The 19,530-nt window shown below is 35.2% G+C and overlaps 1 protein-coding gene across 1 annotated transcript; it reads right to left on the reverse strand.

Annotated features, from left to right (window-relative positions):
• Positions 1–11,682: 11,682 nt before the first annotated feature.
• Positions 11,683–18,969, reverse strand: LOC149875848 (uncharacterized). The gene is made up of 5 exons (XM_090076123.1): positions 18,897–18,969; positions 12,824–15,643; positions 12,525–12,590; positions 12,209–12,265; positions 11,683–12,050 (listed from the first exon to the last, which is right to left on the reverse strand). Exons 2-5 carry the CDS (start codon positions 15,612–15,614, stop codon positions 11,731–11,733), a joined length of 3,234 nt encoding a protein of 1,077 aa, XP_089932249.1. The 5' UTR covers positions 15,615–15,643; positions 18,897–18,969; the 3' UTR covers positions 11,683–11,730.
• Between the last annotated feature and the right edge of the window lie 561 nt (positions 18,970–19,530).

A 19,530-nucleotide genomic window follows, 5' to 3' on the forward strand; every position in this document is an offset into this window, starting at 1 on the left:
TGATAAAAAAAAAAAGCAACAAACAAACAAAGCAAGCAAAGTGGGTGAACATTAACACTCATTGCAACTATAATAACACCAACAGCAACAGCATCAGTGACTCAAAGGGTGTTGATAAACAAAAACAAAAGCACAAACAAAACAAGCAAAGTGGGTGAACATTAGCAACACTTATTGCAAGCACAATAACAACAACAGCATCAGCATCACTGACTCAGAGAGTGTTGATAAAACAAAATAGATTATAAACAAGCCAAGTTGGTGAACATTAACAAACACTCATTGCAACTGTAATAAGAACAACAGCAACAGCATCACTGACACAAAGGGTGTTGATAAACAAAAACAAAAACACAAGCAAAGTGGGTGAACATTAACAACACTCATTGCAACTATAACAACAACAACAGCAACAGCATCACTGGCTCAAAGGGTGTTGATAAAATAAAGAAATAAAAACAAAACAAGCAAAGTGGGTGAACAGTAACAACTCCCATTGCAAGCATAATAACGACAACAGCAACAGCAACACCATCACTGACTCAGAGAGTGTTGATAAAATAAAATAGATTATAAACAAGCCAAGTTGGTGAACATTAACAAACACTCATTGCAACTATAACAACGACTACAGCAACAGCATCACTTACTCAGAGAGTGTTGAGAAAAAAAAAACAAAAACAAAAAAAAAACAAAACAAAACAGAAAACAAAAGTACAAGCCAAGTGGGGGAACATTAACAAACACTCATTGCAACTGTAACAACAACAACAGCAACAGCATCACTTACTCAGAGAGTGTTTATAAATAAAACAAAAAACAAAAACAAGAAACAAAAATACAAGCCAAGTGGGTGATTACTAACAGCGCTAACAGCAGCAACAACAGTGTCTTTAGAAACAACAAACAAGTACAACAGCAACAACTGCTTTTACAGAGTATAACAATAACAACAACATGGCACTAACAACAACAAAAGGGTTGGAATAAAAACCTGTAGGCAAAAGGAGAGCTGCATTCAGACAAGATCGATTACAAAGAGGCTCTTCTTTAGGACAGAGGAGAAACTGCTTTTGAGGGACAGAGGGACTTTTGTTGTTGTGGTTGTTGTTGTTGTTGTGCAGAAACCAACAAACTTTTATTGAACCGAATATAACCGAATATAACCGAAAGTCTTGTTTGCTTCTGTTTTGTGCCATCAAGAAGGGAAAACAAAACATCACAAAACAAACGAAGCAAACGAAACAAACAAACAAACAAACGAACGAAACAAACAAACAAAAAAAAAAAAATTAAAAAAATTAACAAACAAACAAACAAACAAACAAGCAAACAAACAAAAACAAATAAGAAAAACAGAAAACGCAGTACCGAAACCTCGCCATTTTTTATCCTTCCTCAAGCTTTCTCTGGGCGCCAAAGACCGAGAAAGTTGAGCAAACGTGACGTTGAGGGGGGGGAGGGGGGTACTTAAGGACAGCAGACCGACCAATGGCACGCTTAGGAGAGACCCACGTGAATGCTACATTTTCTTTCTATGTACGCTGAATCCGCTCAAAGTCTGGAATTTCCAGCATTCACGTGTCATCACTCCAGCCACCAGATTGGCCCACACTTTGCACACTTTCAAGACTAGAAACTCACTTGTGCTCAATTTGAGCAAAAAAAAAAAAAAACTAAGTCTCGCATGGCGACAACTTTTCCAAAAGCAAACAAAGGCAAACGAAGGCAAACGAAGAAAAAACAAAAACAAATAAACAAAAACAAAACCGAATAGGGAGAGAGAGAGTGAGTCGACTCATTTCTTTCGACTGCCTTAAACGAGAAGTCTAAAACGTTTAAAAGTTGAAAACTAAGTTTTTTAAATGAACTGCACCGAAAAAACTTTACGACAGTTTAGCTGGTTAAAAACGCAGAGGAAAATATTTTATAAAATTTAAGCGTTCTAAAGATGTCCATTTTTGTTTTTGTTTTTTTTATTTTGGTTTGTTTCTGGCTTGTTTCTTTCTTTAAATTCTAGCGATCGAGCATATTTGAACGGTTTCATCAACCTGTCGGCGCACGTGCTCGAGAGCTAGAACTTTGATTGCTTTTGTTGTTGAGAATTGAGAATGTCCGAGCAGGTTTTTTTATCGATTTCATCGCTTGTGGCGAGGCAAAAATCAAAACGCTTTTTGGACGAAAGAAAAGAGATTAAAAGGAAAAAAGAGAAGAAAAAAAAAACAAAAAAATAGGTTATGTGTTATGAACATTTATTTTCTCACGCGATGACGTCTAGTTTTGTTAGAGTAATTAAAATATGGTATCAAGTTTGTAATTTCTATCTTATTTTTAGTTACGGATAATTGCCAATTATGTCACGTTTAGTATACACAACGCTGTTTTCTTAATAGCAATATGATACAAACAAGTTATAAAAAAAAAAGCGTTCGCTCGATCTTCCTTAGTCAGTTGAACAAAAAGAAATTTTCACAACATATGATTGATTTGGTTGTCCTAGCAAGCTGTTTTAGCAAACGACTAGAGGTTGCAACTGTTGTTCATTGAAAACGAAAAATCTAGCGTCAGCAAGAAATTTTTGAATACATAATGTACACAAAAGTGGCACTTACAAATGAAAATGTAAAAAAAAACTGTTTACCTTGATGCCAGACTCGCAGAGATGTTGTCGCTCGTTGCTATCGACTGCGAACAGCTTTGTTGTTTTTCGAAGTGCCTCTTCATTCTACTTATAGCCGAAGTTTTGGCTTCGAAAAAAAATACGAACGTCGTTAAGCTCAACGAGCTGCTTTAATTGTTGTTCGTGCGAAAACGAAATGCTTAAAACGGATAAAAGTGTTGGCGTAATTACACTTTTCGACCGCGATGCAGTTTGTCAACTCTAGCGTACTTTTTTGGCTCGTGGAGCAAAAGCCTCATGATAATAGCAAAGGCTTAAAATGTCTTAACATGTCAGCAAAGGCTTAATATGCTTAATAAACTGTGGTTAAGCTTTTGCGGTGCAGTTCATTTACAACTTAATTTGCAACTTGCTGGCACAAGCAAACGTTTATGACTTCTCGTTTAAGACAGTTGAGCGAAATCAGTCGACTCACTCATTCTCCCTTTTCTGTTTTGTTTTTGTTTTGTTTTTTTGTTTTTGTTTTTGTTTTTGTTTGTTTTTTTTTTTTCTTTGTTTGTCTTTTGTTTAAAATGTAAAAAACTCGAAAGGAAAGTTGTTGCTTTGTTTGCTTATTGAAAGTTTTCGCCAGTTGCAAGACTTAGTTTTGTTTTTGTTTACTTATTAAAATATCGAGGAAAATATTTGAGGACATCGCATTCTAATGGTGCCTTTATAACAACATCTAACGATTTAACGTTTAATGTTGTGCTCAAAAAAAAAATTCCTTTTATATCTCTCAATGGTCTCCAACGATAAAACTGCCGACCAATCGCAACGATTAAACAGCCAACCAATGGCAGCTCAATGGTCTCCAAACAAGAGACTGCCGACCAATGGCAGCTCAGTGGTTTGAGAAGTGAGATCATTCGATTTCCTTTTATTATCTCCAGTTTGAACTAGTGCTTGGCTTGTGGTGCAGAAACTAAAACTTCCCGTTTTTGTATTTTGTTTTGAATTTCTTTGCTTTGAGCTTTTTAATCGATCGATAGCTTTAGGAGAAAAGAAGAAACCCCTCTGACGAAGTCTTGGCTTTTTTAAAAACGCTCAAATTTTGGCAAACAAATCTCATACGAAACGCTACTTTGATGTCAAGCTTTCGTTACTCCCTACTCCCTTCTAGCGGAGGGCGGCAAAAAGGTGTTGCATCCTAGAGCTAAAAGTGAGGAGGGAAGCAAGTTTTTTTTCGTTTTGTTTGCTTTTTTATGTTTTTTGTTTTTTTGAGGGGGGAGAGTTAGAGGGTAAGGGGGTTAGGATTAGAGGGGGTTGGGGTTACGGTTTGGAAACCTGGGGACGAGGATATCAAGCAGGAGTTTAGTGTTAAGGTTAAAGGGCCCACGAGGGGCGTCCTTCAATTGTAAAATGCCTTTAGACGCACGTGTCTAGTCGTCTCGTTGCATCGACCTAGAGGAGTTTTCTGATAGATCTTGCGCTTTGGGCTCAGTTAATCGGTCTGTATCCATTGTAAACACGGTGTCTGCCGTTAGAAAATCGTTAACCAGGCGTTTGTGAGCTTTAACAACCATCCCTTTGAGTTTAAAACGAACGTTTCTTCAAAAGCCACTCGAGATGGAGGTACTCACGGAGGTTTGTTACGGTAACAACCCTGTGGTTTGCCATCTTCTTTCTTTCCGCAGCGTCGCAAACGCATCGGCCGGTCTCTTAGGTGACGAAAAAACGTCTGATCTCTCGACTGGAATGCTTAACGTACTAAGATTAGTAGAGTTAGTACTAAGAGTTGCATCTGGCCGCCGTAATTTTCTTCGATGATGTCTTGAAAATTTCGTGACGTCGTTTTCAAACCTCTAGGGTCGATTTTAACCTTCGACCTTAAAGTCGATTTTAGCCTTCGGTGTGGCTCTGTACAACTTTTGCGGTGAAAAAGCTTGCGCGGAGTCTACAGTTGTATTTAGCCGACAGACGCTGGCAACGCAGAAACAGAATGACTCTTGGGCGGCGCAAACCGAGCGTTCAGCAAATTTCTAGCATTTTACGTCAAAGCGGACAATCTGCACGACAAATAAAGCTAACTTTCTCGTTGCAACAGTTAGTCACTGGATCGTTGGACGAGTGTGTACAGCTGTTTTGCGTCGAAAGCCGACCGGTGGTCGGATGCGACTCTTCTTTTCATTCGAAAATCAGAACCTGGCCATCAGTCGTGTATCACCATCGAATGCTTAATGTAGTGATTTCTCGAAACGACAAAAGCTTGTAAAACAACAGCTTCGCTGTACTGTTGCCTAATATGTTAACGGATGGCCAGGAACAACCTTGGTCTGTAATGAATGAGTTCGTTTTTCCATTCGAGGCACTAATTACTGCAGTTTTAAAAGTCACCTAAAGTATAAGCTCATCTCTCCATTCAAGAAAAACAAGCATCAGAGTTTCGGAAAGTTTGCATGCACGACACCACCATCGATGATACTTAAACAAACAGAAAATGAATTGCAAAACAGAACCACTGAATTGCAAAACATAACAACGGACAGCTTGTAAAATGCATGGTGATGAGCTTCTTCAATCCAATCAAGGAACCAAGCATCACAGTTTCGGCAATGGTGCATGTGCAAATCAGCAAACTGTGATACTTAATCAAACAACTTCACTGTTTTGCTTAGTTTAAGAACGGATGGCTAAGAACAACCTCGTTAGTGAGTATGAAGTCATCTCTTCATTCCAGGAATTAATAATAATCAGAGTTTTAGAAGTCTCTTACGTGCGATACTACTATCAACGGTACTTAATCAAACAGCCTCTCAGAATGGCCTAGTTTGAGAACGGAAGGCTAGGAACAACCTTAGTAGTGAGTCATCAGTTCAACTTTTCATTCAAGGAATTAAGCATCTAAAATCTGAAAATAAAAAGAAGAGCTCTTTGTTAGAAGTTCTTATTTTTATTTTTCCTCAACTTCTATTTCTTTTCTTTTTTTACTTTTTTTTTTTTAATGATAGTTTTTCTTTTTTTTTATCTATTTTGTTCGTTTAAATTAATACAACAGGCGTTTTAGGTCGTTTCTGTAACATTATTTAACACTTTAAATTGTAATAAATATTTGAACAGAAGAAAATCCCTTTCGTAACGTTAAAATGTCATAAGAACATTTCATCTTTACCAAATACGCTTGTAAAAATAGTTTCACTTTTAAAGTTTGTTGTATATGTCTTTTAATTTAGTGAATCGCAATTTGGATTTTCTTAGGCGCACATCTACTTTAGTTGCTTTTTCTTAAAGAAAGGTCACCAGAGTTTTCTTACACAGCCCCTGCAGCATAATCTTTAACAAAATACTCTTTTGAAAAGTTTTACATTGAAATAAACAAAAGCCATTTGCGTAAGTAGAGATAACTTAGAGAATAAAAAGTGCATAAACGCCTCGCTACTTTGATGAAGAAGAAACGGATGACTAAATGCAACTTTTTAATTTCGTGTGCTATCTCTTTCGATTAAGGTACTTTTTGAATATTTTTTCAAAGAAATGTTAGCGTAGTTTTCCTTTTTTAAATTTAAATCATGTTTAAAGGTAGTTTTTGAATGTTTTTTCAAAGAAATGTTAGCGTAGTTTTCATCTATTAAATTTAAATCATGTTTAAAGGTAGTTTTTGAATGTTTTTTCAAAGAAATGTTAGCGTAGTTTTCATCTATTAAATCTAAATCATGTTTAAAGGTAGTTTTCGAATATTTTTTCAAAGAATTGTTAGCGTAGTTTTCCTCTTTTAGATCTAGCTTATGTTTAAGGTAGTTTTTGAGTATTTTTTCAAAGAAAAGTTAGCGTAGTTTTCCTCTTTTAGATCTAGCTTATGTTTAAGGTAGTTTTTGAGTATTTTTTCAAAGAAAAGTTAGCGTAGTTTTCCTCTTTTAGATCTAGCTTATGTTTAAGGTAGTTTTTAAATATTTTTTTAAAGAAAAGTTAGCATAGTTTTCCTCTTTTGGATATAGCTTATGTTTAAGGTAGTTTTTAAATATTTTTTTTAAAGAAAAGTTAGCGTAGTTTTCCTCCTTTAGATCTAGCTTATAATTCAGGTAGTTTTTGAATATTTTTTCAAATAAAAATTAGCAAAGTATAGTTTATTTAGCATGACATCACAAAATACTAAACTCAAAAAGGCAAGATAAAGTATAAGATAAACGTAAAATAAGATATAGATGAAACAAATGTTAGGCTGCATAAAATCAAAAACTGCATTGCCTATCATAAACACAAATGTCTAGTGAGAGCTTTTAAAGGTCGTTCTTTTCGTCTTTTAATTTGGTGAATCGCGATTTGAATTTTCTAAGGCGCACATGTCTTTCAGTTGCTTTTTTCTTAAGGAAAGGTCGCCAGAGTTTTTTTACGCAGCTCCTGCAGCATAATCTTTAACAAAATACTCTTTTGTATATCATTACATAGAAATAAACAAAAACCATATGCGTAAACAGAGATAAATTAGAACGCAAAAGTGCATAAAAAGCCTCGCTACTTTGCTATAGAAGAAGTGGATGACTAGATACAACTTTGTAAATTCGTGCACTACCTCAATGGATTAAGGTATTTTTCGAAAGTTTTTTAAAAGCATAAATAGCGTAGTCTTCCTCTTTTAAATCTAGCTTATGTCTAAGGCAGTTTTTGAATAGATTTTCAAAGAAAGGTTAGCGTACTTTTCCACTTTTAAGTTTAGCTTATGTAGCTTGACAAAACAACACACAAAAAGACAAGATAAAGTATCAGATAAACGTAAAATAAAATATAAATGAAACTAAAGTTAGGCTGCATAAAAAACAAACAACTTAATAATCTACTAGACATGTTTAAGTTGAATTAAGTAAAGTCCTTTGCGCAAATTTGGGTAAATAAGAGAGTAAAAATCCATAAAAAGAAGAAGTGGATGAGTAGATACAATTTTTTAAATTTGTGTGCTATCTCTATTGAATAAGGTAGTTTTCGAGAGTTTTTTCAAAGCAAAATTAGCGTAGTGTTCCTCTTTTAAATCTAGATTATCTCAAAAATAGATTTCGAATAGTTTTTCAAAGAAAGGTTAGCGCAGCTTTCCTCTTTTAACATTAGCTTATGTAGCTTGACATCACAGAACACAAAAAGATAAAATAAAATATAAGACAAACGTAAAATGAAAAATAGATGTAGCTAAAGTTAGGCAGCATAAAAAACCAACAACATAATAATCTACTAGGCATGTTTAAATTGAATTAAATAAAATCCTTTGCGCAAAAATAGGTATGTTAGAGAGTAAAAGCGCATAGAAAGCCTCGCTACTTTGCTGTGAAAGAAGTGGATGACTAGATACAACTTTTTAAAATCCTGTGCTATCTCTATCGATTAAGGTAGTTTTCGAAAGATTTTTCAAAGCAAAAATAGCGTAGTCTTTCTCTTTTAAATCTAGATTATGTCTAAGGTAGTTTTTGAACAGCTTTTCAAAGAAAGGTTAGCGTAGCTTTCCTCTTTTAAGTTTAGCTTATGTAGCTTGACATCACAAAACACAAAATTCAAAAAGACAAAATAAAATATAAGATAAACGTAAAATAAAATATAGATGAAGCTAAAGTTAGACTGCATAAAAAAACAACAACGTAATAACCTACTAGAATCTAATAAAACCCTATGCACAAATGTAGGTATGTTAGAGAGTAAAAGTGCATAAAAAGCCTCGCTACTTTGTTTAAGGTAGTTTTTGAATAGTTTTTCAAAGAAAGCTTAGCGTAGTTTTCCTCTTTAAAGTTTGGCTTATGTAGCTTGACATCACAAAACACAAAACACTAAAAGGAAAGGTAATATAAAAGTTAATCGTAAAATAAAATGTAGGTGAAATAAATGTTAGGCTGCATAAAAGAAAAAAAAAATCGTAACATAATAATCTTCTATATATGTTTGGATTGAATTAAATGAATTCCTTTGCGTAAATATAAGCAAACTAGTGAGAAAAAGTGCATAAAGAGCCTCGCTACTTTGCTGCAGAAGTAGTGGATGACTATATGCAATTTTTTAAAATCGTGTGCTATCTCTATCGATTAAGGTAGTTTTCGAAAGTTTTTTCAAAGTAAAAATAGTGTAGTTTTCCTCTTTTAAATCTAGCTTTTGTCTAGGGTAGTTTATGAATAGATTTTCAAAGAAAGGTTAGCGTAGCATTCCACTTTTAAGTTTAGCTTAAGTTGCTTGGCATCACAAAACTCAAAACTCAAAAAGAAAAGATAAAATATATGATAAACCTAAAACATAATATAGATGAAACTAAAGTTAGGCTGCATAAAAAACCAACAACATAATAATCTACTAGGCATGTTTAAATTGAATTAAATAAAATCCTTTGCGCAAATGTAGGTATGTTAGAGAGTAAAAGTGCATGAAAAGCCTCGCTACTTTGTTAAAGGTAGTTTTTGAATAGTTTTTCAAAGCAAGTTTAGCGTAGTTTTCCTCTTTTATGTTTAGACTATGTAGCTTGACATCACAGAACACAAAGCTCAAAAAGGCAAGATAAAATATAAGTTAATCGTAAAATATAGATGTAACAAAGTTTAGACTGCATAAAAAACCAACAACATAATAATCTACTAGGCATGTTTAAGTTGAATTAAATAATGTCCTTTGCGCAAATATAGGAAAGTTAGAGTAAAAATCCATAAAAAGCCTCGATACTTTGCTGAAGAAGAAGATGACTATATGCAACTTTTTAAAATTGTGAGCTATCTATATCGATTTAGGTCCTTTTTGAGTACTTTTTCAAAGAAAAGTTAGCGCAGTTTTCCCCTTTTAAGATTAGATTATGAAGCTTGACATAACAAAACACAAAACTAACAAAGGCAAGATAAAATATAAGGTAAACGCAATATAATGTATAGATGAAACTAAAGTTAGGCTGCATAAAACAAACGGGTAACAATACTCTTCTATGTATGTTTACATTGAGTTAAATAAAATCCTTTGCGCAAATATAGGTATGTTAGAGAATAAAAGTGCATAAAAAGCCTCAGTACTTTGCTGTAGAAGAAGTGGATGAGTAGATACAATTTTTTAAATTTGTGTGCTATCTCTATCGAATAAGTTAGTTTTCGAGAGTTTTTTCAAAGCAAAATTAGCGTAGTGTTCCTCTTTTAAATCTAGATTATCTCAAAAATAGATTTCGAATAGTTTTTCAAAGAAAGGTTAGCGCAGCTTTCCTCTTTTAACATTAGCTTATGTAGCTTGACATCACAGAACACAAAAAGATAAAATAAAATATAAGACAAACGTAAAATGAAAAATAGATGTAGCTAAAGTTAGGCTGCATAAAAAACCAACAACATAATAATCTACTAGGCATGTTTAAATTGAATTAAATAAAATCCTTTGCGCAAAAATAGGTATGTTAGAGAGTAAAAGCGCATAAAAAGCCTCGCTACTTTGTTAAAGGTAGTTTTTGAATAGTTTTTCAAAGACAGGTTAGCGTAAATTTCCTCTTTAAAGTTTAGCTTATGTAGCTTGACATCACAAAATATAAAACTCAAAAAGACAAGATAAAATATAAGATAAACGCAAAATAAAATATAGATGAAACTAAAGTTAGGCTGCATACAAAACCAACAACATAATATTCTACTAGTTATGTTTAAATTGAATTAAATAAAATCCTTTACGCAAATATAGGTAAGTTAGAGAGTAAAAGTGCATAAAAAGCTTTACTTTGCTGAAGAAGAAGATGAATAGATGCAACTTTTTAAATTCGTGAGCTATCTCTATCGGTGTAAGGTAGTTTTTGAACAATTTTTCAAAGAAAAGTTAGCCTAGTTTTCTTCTTTTAAGTTTAAATTATGTAGCTTGACATCACAAAATACAAAACTCAAAAAGACAAGATAAAATATAAGATAAACGCAAAATAAAATATAGATGAAACTAAAGTTAGGCTGCATACAAAACCAACAACATAATATTCTACTAGAAAAGTTAGCCTAGTTTCCTTCTTTTAAGTTTAGATTATGTAGCTTGACATCACAAAACACAAAAAGGCAAGATAAAATACAAGGTAAACGTAAAATAAAATAGAAGTCAAACAAAAGTTAGGTTGCATAAATACAAAAACTGCATTGCCAAAAATAGAATTTGTTGTCTAGAAAGACCTTTTAAACTTTGTTTCTTTCGTTTTTTGACTTAGTGAATCGCGATCTGGTTTTTCTTAGGCGCGCTTGTTTCTTAGTTGTTTTTTTTGTAAAGAAACTTTATTCAGACGTTTTTTTTTACGCAACTCCTTTAACATTATTTTTAACAAAGTATTCTTTTATACGTGTTTACATTGAAATAAAACCCTTTGCGTAAATAGAGATAAATTAGAGAGCAAAAGTACATAAAAAGCCTCGCTACTTTGCAGAAGAAGAATTGGATGGCAAGATTCGTGTGCTTTCTCTTTCGTTTAAGGTACTTCTTGAATATTTTTTCAAAGAAAAGTTAGCGTAGTTTTCCCCTTTTAAGTTTAGCTTACGCAGCTTGACATCACAAAACGCAAAAACCAATAAGGCATGATAAAATACAAGATAAACGTAAAATAAAATAGAAGTGAAACAAAAGTTAGACTGCATAAAAACAAAAAAAAAAAAAAAAACATAATATACTTCTATGTATGTTTACATTGATCTAAACAAAATCCTTTGTGTAAAGATATGAAAAAATAGAGAGTAAGAGTTCATAAAAAAGCCTCGCTATTTTGCTGAAGAAGAAATGGATGTCTAGATCTTTTAAAATAAGGAACTTTTTGATTTCTTTTTCCGAAAAATGGTTGGAGCAGTTTTCCTTTTTTAAATTTCACTTATGCAGTTTAACATCACAGGAAATATTATTTTGCTTTTTAACAAACTCTTAAAAACATCAGAAGTAATTCTAAATGCAACTCTATTAAAAGTTTTCACAGAATAACAAAACGACTTCTTTTTTTTTTTTTTAAAGATAAAAAAAAGTTTGAACTATCTTTAAATAAGAAATGTGAGAACAGTTTAACAGAACTTCTTGTTTATTATGTCTTTAGCGAAACAGATAAAAATATTTGCAAAAGCATAGATAAAACAAACTACACAAAAGGCCCATCTTTATTGCCAAACTGAACAAACTTATCTAAACTACATAAATGGTTTCACGATATTGCCATATTGAACAAACTTTTCTAAACTACCCTCTTTTTGAATTTTTAGCTTCATGTTTTTAATTTTGTCTTTAATATGGCTTTGGTAGGAGTACTTTTGCAAGACATGAATGAGCTTGTCACTGCTATGATTTGCCAAGATGCCAAGGTAATCTTTGTACGAGCAACTTGAGCTTACATCTGTAAACACGTCTTGCAAGATGTATGCCAACACCAAAGCTGCACATCGTGGAAAACTTCTGGTGTTGAACCATTCGTTGTGGCCAGGGCAAGCATTCAGCTCTTCAACTATTTCATCTAAAATTTTACAAACTCAAGTCATAACACAAAGTGATTAAATCAAATATTCATTTGGTTCTGAAGTAAGACAAGATTTATTCTGTTTTTTTATTTATTTTTTTTTTGTTGACCTTATTGTTTGCACTGATAGCAATAACTGGTTTTTGAAAGATTACCTAAATGGCATTGGCTAACTTCTGCTTTGTTTTCCTTTGTTCTTGGCTGAGTTGATCCTGAAATAAAATAAAACCATGTTCATTTTTCTAATTCATAAAAACCATCAACAGTTTCTAAGTGTTAGAGATGATAACAAGCTGTGCATGATTTCTAACGGTGATGTTTCTAACTTCATCATTAGAAATCGGGTAGACACAACTTTCTAAAAGTGCACTTAGCAATGATGGCTAGTTTTTGTTAACAGTTAACCATCTGAAATTGTGCAAGAAGAGGTTTGTGTTTATATATCTTTGTATAAATTAGGTTTTACATTACCGATGAGTTCTTGAGTGAAAGATGGCATTTCCAACTTGATTTTTTTTCTTCTTGGATCTTTTACTTCTAAAACATAATCAGTTTTAGTATCATTCACTTGTATAAACATTTAAGCAATCACAGAATTAGTCCTGCAACAAATACATACACACTTCTGTGTTGTTTTTTTGTTTTGTTTTGTTTTTTTTACAGCTCTAACAATAACAATAGGGCAAGGAGTTGATTTGGGCATTTTCATTTTTTGAAAGCGTGTTGAGATTTGCATAAAAATCAAAAATCAAAAATCAAAAAGAATTTACCTCTGGATGTAGAGGCAAGACTTTGGCTAAATAGGCTACCAACAGATTGAACAGCATAAGGTGAGAGCTGCTTTGCAAGAACAGTACCAGCCTGTTGGACAGGAACAGCTGAAACTGGATCAGATGAAAGAAACAAACTGGGTTTGGCCAATGTTTGCTGAAAAGCAACAAGGCTAGGAGTCAGAGGAACAGAAAAGACCTCTTTTGAAGGACAGAAAGCGACTTGCTGAGAAGGAGAAGCAGAAACAGGTTTGGCAACCACTTGCTCATTAAAGTAAACTGGAGAAAGTTTTGCATGGTGTTCAATAAAATCCGGTTCATCAGGAAATAATGTTAATGCAAGAGGAGAACAAGCTGTGCCAACAGGAACAGCTAGAGTCTGATCTACATCCATACAAACAGCTTGTTCGTTAGGAACTAGTTGTGCAAGAGCAGGGGATAGTTCAAGAACTGGACCAGCGATTGTTTGTTCAGATGGAACAGACGAAACAGGAGTTGAGGTAGGTTCACACAAGAAATCTACGGCATGGTCGTTGCTATCCTCTAAAGGAACATTGTTTTCTACAGCTGGAGAAAACGGAACCACTGTGGTACAGCTGAAAGTAGCAGCACATTCTTCAGAGTCAGAACCGGAGTCTAAATCTTCCTCAAAGATGTCCTCAACCTCATGAAAACCGTACTCCTCTGCATTAGTTTGGAGCCAGTCCATCACATCCTTCTCCTTCTTTGGTGGTCTCTCAGACTTTTCAACAGTCAAAGACTCTATGACTCCGAAGGACTGTCCGATGCCCAGGGCAAAGCGCAACTCCTCTGCAGCGTTCCACTGGGACACATAAAAGCTATCCATTGTGTTCCTGCTGTGCTTCATGTAGAGTGTAGCAAACCGCTCGCGATCTTCTTTGCTGTTGTTGGCAAAGTAAGTGGCTATCGAACCGCGAATGCAAGTGGGAGTAAGACGCTTCATGGGAATGTTTACTTGGCTTTTTCTGAAGCAGGACGTCAGGCAAGAGGAGATAGCAGAGGAACCCATCTGGTAAACAGGCACTCTAGTTGCACCGAGTGTCACACATTCGTCTTTGTTGGGTCTCATCGATGGAAAAAGGGGCCTGTAGCAGTCGCTCAACTCCAAAACAGTCTTGGTGTCTGCAGCCATGTAGTGAGAGTCGTTGACAAGAAGGTCTCTGTATCTCAGCAAATAAATATCGATCAACACTTTCAAGTCGTTCGGCACTAGAATGTTTTTGGCTCCGTACTTGTATGCTGTTTTGTAGCGCTCTTGCACAATGCAATATCCACACTCACTCTTCTCAGCAGCCATGTAGTCTCTAATGTTTAAAAGAGCAATGTTAGATTTTCTTAAACTGTTAATTACAGTGACAGAGAGCAGAAGATGGTTTCGTAGAGACACAGCATTGTCTCTAGTCGGTGTAAGAGACGGCTTTCTAATCGATTCCACTAACTGTCTTACGTATGCAGACTTGCCATATTCGTTCAGCAAACTGACATTGATGATGTTGATGCATTTTTTGCTTTTCACAAGGCTCCTCCTCAAAGAACGAAAGGGCCTCAGCACTTTTTGTAACTCCTCCACCTTGCAGCGCAAACGTCGGATGGCCTCATGAGAAAGTCCGAAATAGACATTCCTGGCTTCACTGAAACGAAACAGGAGACAAAGGTAGACAAGGCGGTTGTACAACGTGTGACAAGACATGGCTTTTGTTTGGTCAAGTTCACTCAGCTTGGAATTGAGCTGAATGTTTTTAAAGTGCATGGAAAAGTATCTATCCTCCAAAACGTTGGAATTGGTGAGAGCGTTCGGGTGCAGCGTCAGCGTGCTGTCACAACATGTCAATATTTCAACAACTGCATTTTTGTAGATCTTTGCTTGTGACAAAGTGTTGTTGTTGGCTACCACAAGCCACTTTTCAAAATCTCTGAAGAGCTCATCTGCTGACTGGTAATAAAAGTGAAAAGCATCTTTGTCCAGCTGAAACAAGAGTCTCTTATCTTCTGTCAAGACGGAGGAGTTGGAAACCAAGTGCTTTAAGGAATTAAAATCAGAGTCTAGGACGGATTCGGTGTTCAGCTCTTTGTTTTCTACAGAGGTGCAGTGGTTTGCAGAAGGAGCCTCGGACGAACCAGCAACTGATGAGGGCAAGCTTAAAAGAGGATCAGAGGAAAGAACCGGAGAAGAAAAAGAGGAGGAAGGCCCAGGAGCAGAGGATGCAGAGCCTGATGCAGACGCTTGTTCAGCTACTGGCTTAATACCAAAGAAGGCAGGTCGAATAAATTGAGGGACATAGAGCTTGTCGTTGTCGTATCGCTTTGCCTCTGCAATCTTTTGTTTGATCGTCTTGGAATCGTAGAAATGAGTCTCTTTCAAGTGTATGTCCAGTCGGTCGTAATACTTCCAACATTGCAAACAGGGGTAAGGTTTTGGACAGCCGGACTTGCGTTCGAGACGAGCATGCTGAAACTTCCTGACCATTGCAGAGTAAAAGATGGAAGCTTCATCCAAAGTCCAAGAATGATCTTTTTTAGTCAAGTGTCTTTTAATGCTTGTGGAGGAATGTTTGCACAAAGGCATCGGACAGCTAACAGCGTACCTCTTCTTGGTACCATAGAAAGGTACAACCCTGTTTACGGAGCCACACGCTGCAACTAATGCGGCCCTGACTTTGTTTTTGAGCTTTAAGTCTCTCTGTTCTTGTGACTGCCTTCTTTTCTTTTTTTTCGCTTTAGAGTTCGGAGAAGGGGCAACAACAGTGTTGTTTTCTTGTGAAGAAGACATGTTCAGGTGTTTGTTTGCAACGGTTTATGCTAAAAAAAAGAAGACAGTTAGTGAGAGTGTTTTTCTTCTGCCTGCATCCTGGAATCCTGGAATGTTTACAACTGCAGGGAAGAGCTGTGTTTTTTCGAATCCTCTGCAAAAGAGAAAAAAGAAAGAAAAGAGAGCAACAAGAAGAAACAAAGTTTCCACTAGCAAATGAAAAAGAATGAGAGCAACTAGCATTACATGCATGGTGGCAGCAGTGATTGCTATTATGAGAAGGAGAATGAGAAAAAAAAAAAAAAAAAAGAAACAAATAAATAAAGAGATGGAGTTTGAGAGGATCTCGCAACCATATGACTCAAAGAAAGAAACTGTGTTGAAAAAAGGCAAGAGAGGGCAAATAGAACTTGCTAACAAGGACAAATGACAGACATAACTACAACAGTAACAACTCTCATTGCAAGCATAATAACAACAGCATCAGCATCACTGACTCAGAGAGTGTTGACATAACAAAAAAGAAAACAAAAGTACAAGCCAAGTGGGGGAACATTAACAAACACTCATTGCAACTATAACAACAACAACAACAACAGCAACAGCATCACTGACTCAGAGGGTATTGATAAAAAAAAACAAGCAAAACAAAAACAAACAAAAAAACAAATAAAAAAACAAAACAAGCAAATTGGGTGAACAGTAACAACTCTCATTGCAAGCATAATAACAACAACAGCATCAGCATCAGCATCACTGACTCAGAGAGTGTTGACAAAATAAAATAGACAATAAGCAAGCAAAGTGGGTGAACAGTAACAACTCTCACTGCAAGCATAATAACAACAACAGCATCAGCATCAGCATCACTGACTCAGAGAGTGTTGATAAAATAAAACAGATTATAAACAAACAAAGTGGGTGAACAGTAACAGCTCTCATTGAAAGCATAATAACAACAACAGCATCACTAACTCAGAGGATATATAAAAAAACAAACAAACAAACAAACAAAACAAAAACAAAAAAAAAACAAGCAAAGTGGCTGAACAGTAACAGCTATCATTGCAAGTAAAATAACAACAACAGCATCAGCAACATCATCACTGACTCAGAGAGTGGTGATAAAATAAAACAGATTAAAAAACAAGCAAAGTGGCTAAACAGTAACAACTATAAATACAAGTAAAATGACAAAAGCAGCAACAGCATCACTAACTCGCAGGGTGTTGATAAAAAAAAAAGCAACAAACAAATAAAGCAAGCAAAGTGGGTGAACATTAACACTCATTGCAACTATAATAACACCAACAGCAACAGCATCAGTGACTCAAAGGGTGTTGATAAACAAAAACAAAGGCACAAACAAAACAAGCAGAGTGGGTGAACATTAACAACACTTATTGCAAGCATAATAACAACAACAGCATCAGCATCACTGACTCAGAGAGTGTTGATAAAATAAAATAGATTATAAACATGCCAAGTTTGTGAACATTAACAAACACTCATTGCAACTATAACAACGACTACAGCAACAGCATCACTTACTCAGAGAGTGTTGAGAAAAAAAACAACAAAAAAAACAAAAACAAAACAAAACAGAAAACAGAAGTACAAGCCAAGGGGGGGAACATTAACAAACACTCATTGCAACTATAACAACAACAACAGCAACAGCATCACTTACTCAGAGGATATTGATAAAAAAAACAAACAAACAAACAAACAAAACAAGCAAAGTGGCTGAACAGTAACAGCTATCATTGCAAGTAAAATAACAACAACAGCATCAGCAACATCATCACTGACTCAGAGAGTGGTGATAAAATAAAACAGATTAAAAAACAAGCAAAGTGGCTGAACAGTAACAACTATAAATACAAGTAAAATGACAAAAGCAGCAACAGCATCACTAACTCGCAGGGTGTTGATAAAAAAAAAAAGCAACAAACAAACAAAGCAAGCAAAGTGGGTGAACATTAACACTCATTGCAACTATAATAACACCAACAGCAACAGCATCAGTGACTCAAAGGGTGTTGATAAACAAAAACAAAAGCACAAACAAAACAAGCAAAGTGGGTGAACATTAGCAACACTTATTGCAAGCACAATAACAACAACAGCATCAGCATCACTGACTCAGAGAGTGTTGATAAAACAAAATAGATTATAAACAAGCCAAGTTGGTGAACATTAACAAACACTCATTGCAACTGTAATAAGAACAACAGCAACAGCATCACTGACACAAAGGGTGTTGATAAACAAAAACAAAAACACAAGCAAAGTGGTGTGAACATTAACAACACTCATTGCAACTATAACAACAACAACAGCAACAGCATCACTGGCTCAAAGGGTGTTGATAAAATAAAGAAATAAAAACAAAACAAGCAAAGTGGGTGAACAGTAACAACTCCCATTGCAAGCATAATAACGACAACAGCAACAGCAACACCATCACTGACTCAGAGAGTGTTGATAAAATAAAATAGATTATAAACAAGCCAAGTTGGTGAACATTAACAAACACTCATTGCAACTATAACAACGACTACAGCAACAGCATCACTTACTCAGAGAGTGTTGAGAAAAAAAAAACAAAAACAAAAAAAAAACAAAACAAAACAGAAAACAAAAGTACAAGCCAAGTGGGGGAACATTAACAAACACTCATTGCAACTGTAACAACAACAACAGCAACAGCATCACTTACTCAGAGAGTGTTTATAAATAAAACAAAAAACAAAAACAAGAAACAAAAATACAAGCCAAGTGGGTGATTACTAACAGCGCTAACAGCAGCAACAACAGTGTCTTTAGAAACAACAAACAAGTACAACAGCAACAACTGCTTTTACAGAGTATAACAATAACAACAACATGGCACTAACAACAACAAAAGGGTTGGAATAAAAACCTGTAGGCAAAAGGAGAGCTGCATTCAGACAAGATCGATTACAAAGAGGCTCTTCTTTAGGACAGAGGAGAAACTGCTTTTGAGGGACAGAGGGACTTTTGTTGTTGTGGTTGTTGTTGTTGTTGTGCAGAAACCAACAAACTTTTATTGAACCGAATATAACCGAATATAACCGAAAGTCTTGTTTGCTTCTGTTTTGTGCCATCAAGAAGGGAAAACAAAACATCACAAAACAAACGAAGCAAACGAAACAAACAAACAAACAAACGAACGAAACAAACAAACAAAAAAAAAAAAATTAAAAAAATTAACAAACAAACAAACAAACAAACAAGCAAACAAACAAAAACAAATAAGAAAAACAGAAAACGCAGTACCGAAACCTCGCCATTTTTTATCCTTCCTCAAGCTTTCTCTGGGCGCCAAAGACCGAGAAAGTTGAGCAAACGTGACGTTGAGGGGGGGGAGGGGGGTACTTAAGGACAGCAGACCGACCAATGGCACGCTTAGGAGAGACCCACGTGAATGCTACATTTTCTTTCTATGTACGCTGAATCCGCTCAAAGTCTGGAATTTCCAGCATTCACGTGTCATCACTCCAGCCACCAGATTGGCCCACACTTTGCACACTTTCAAGACTAGAAACTCACTTGTGCTCAATTTGAGCAAAAAAAAAAAAAAACTAAGTCTCGCATGGCGACAACTTTTCCAAAAGCAAACAAAGGCAAACGAAGGCAAACGAAGAAAAAACAAAAACAAATAAACAAAAACAAAACCGAATAGGGAGAGAGAGAGTGAGTCGACTCATTTCTTTCGACTGCCTTAAACGAGAAGTCTAAAACGTTTAAAAGTTGAAAACTAAGTTTTTTAAATGAACTGCACCGAAAAAACTTTACGACAGTTTAGCTGGTTAAAAACGCAGAGGAAAATATTTTATAAAATTTAAGCGTTCTAAAGATGTCCATTTTTGTTTTTGTTTTTTTTATTTTGGTTTGTTTCTGGCTTGTTTCT

Source organism: Hydra viridissima, unplaced genomic scaffold (genome assembly GCF_058129835.1).
Source record: "Hydra viridissima isolate aposymbiotic clone 2 unplaced genomic scaffold, HvirCarnegie_v1 scaffold_135, whole genome shotgun sequence".
Classification (NCBI taxonomy): Eukaryota; Metazoa; Cnidaria; class Hydrozoa; order Anthoathecata; family Hydridae; genus Hydra; species Hydra viridissima.

Coding starts and splice junctions, on each gene's coding strand:
- LOC149875848 (XM_090076123.1), bottom strand. CDS start 15,614: ATGTCTTCTTCACAAGAAAACAACACTGTTGTTGCCCCTTCTCCGAAC. Junction 12,591..12,823: donor TCTTGCCTCTACATCCAGAG/GTAAATTCTTTT, acceptor ATTATGTTTTAG/AAGTAAAAGATCCAAGAAGA. Junction 12,266..12,524: donor TTTCACTCAAGAACTCATCG/GTAATGTAAAAC, acceptor ATTTTATTTCAG/GATCAACTCAGCCAAGAACA.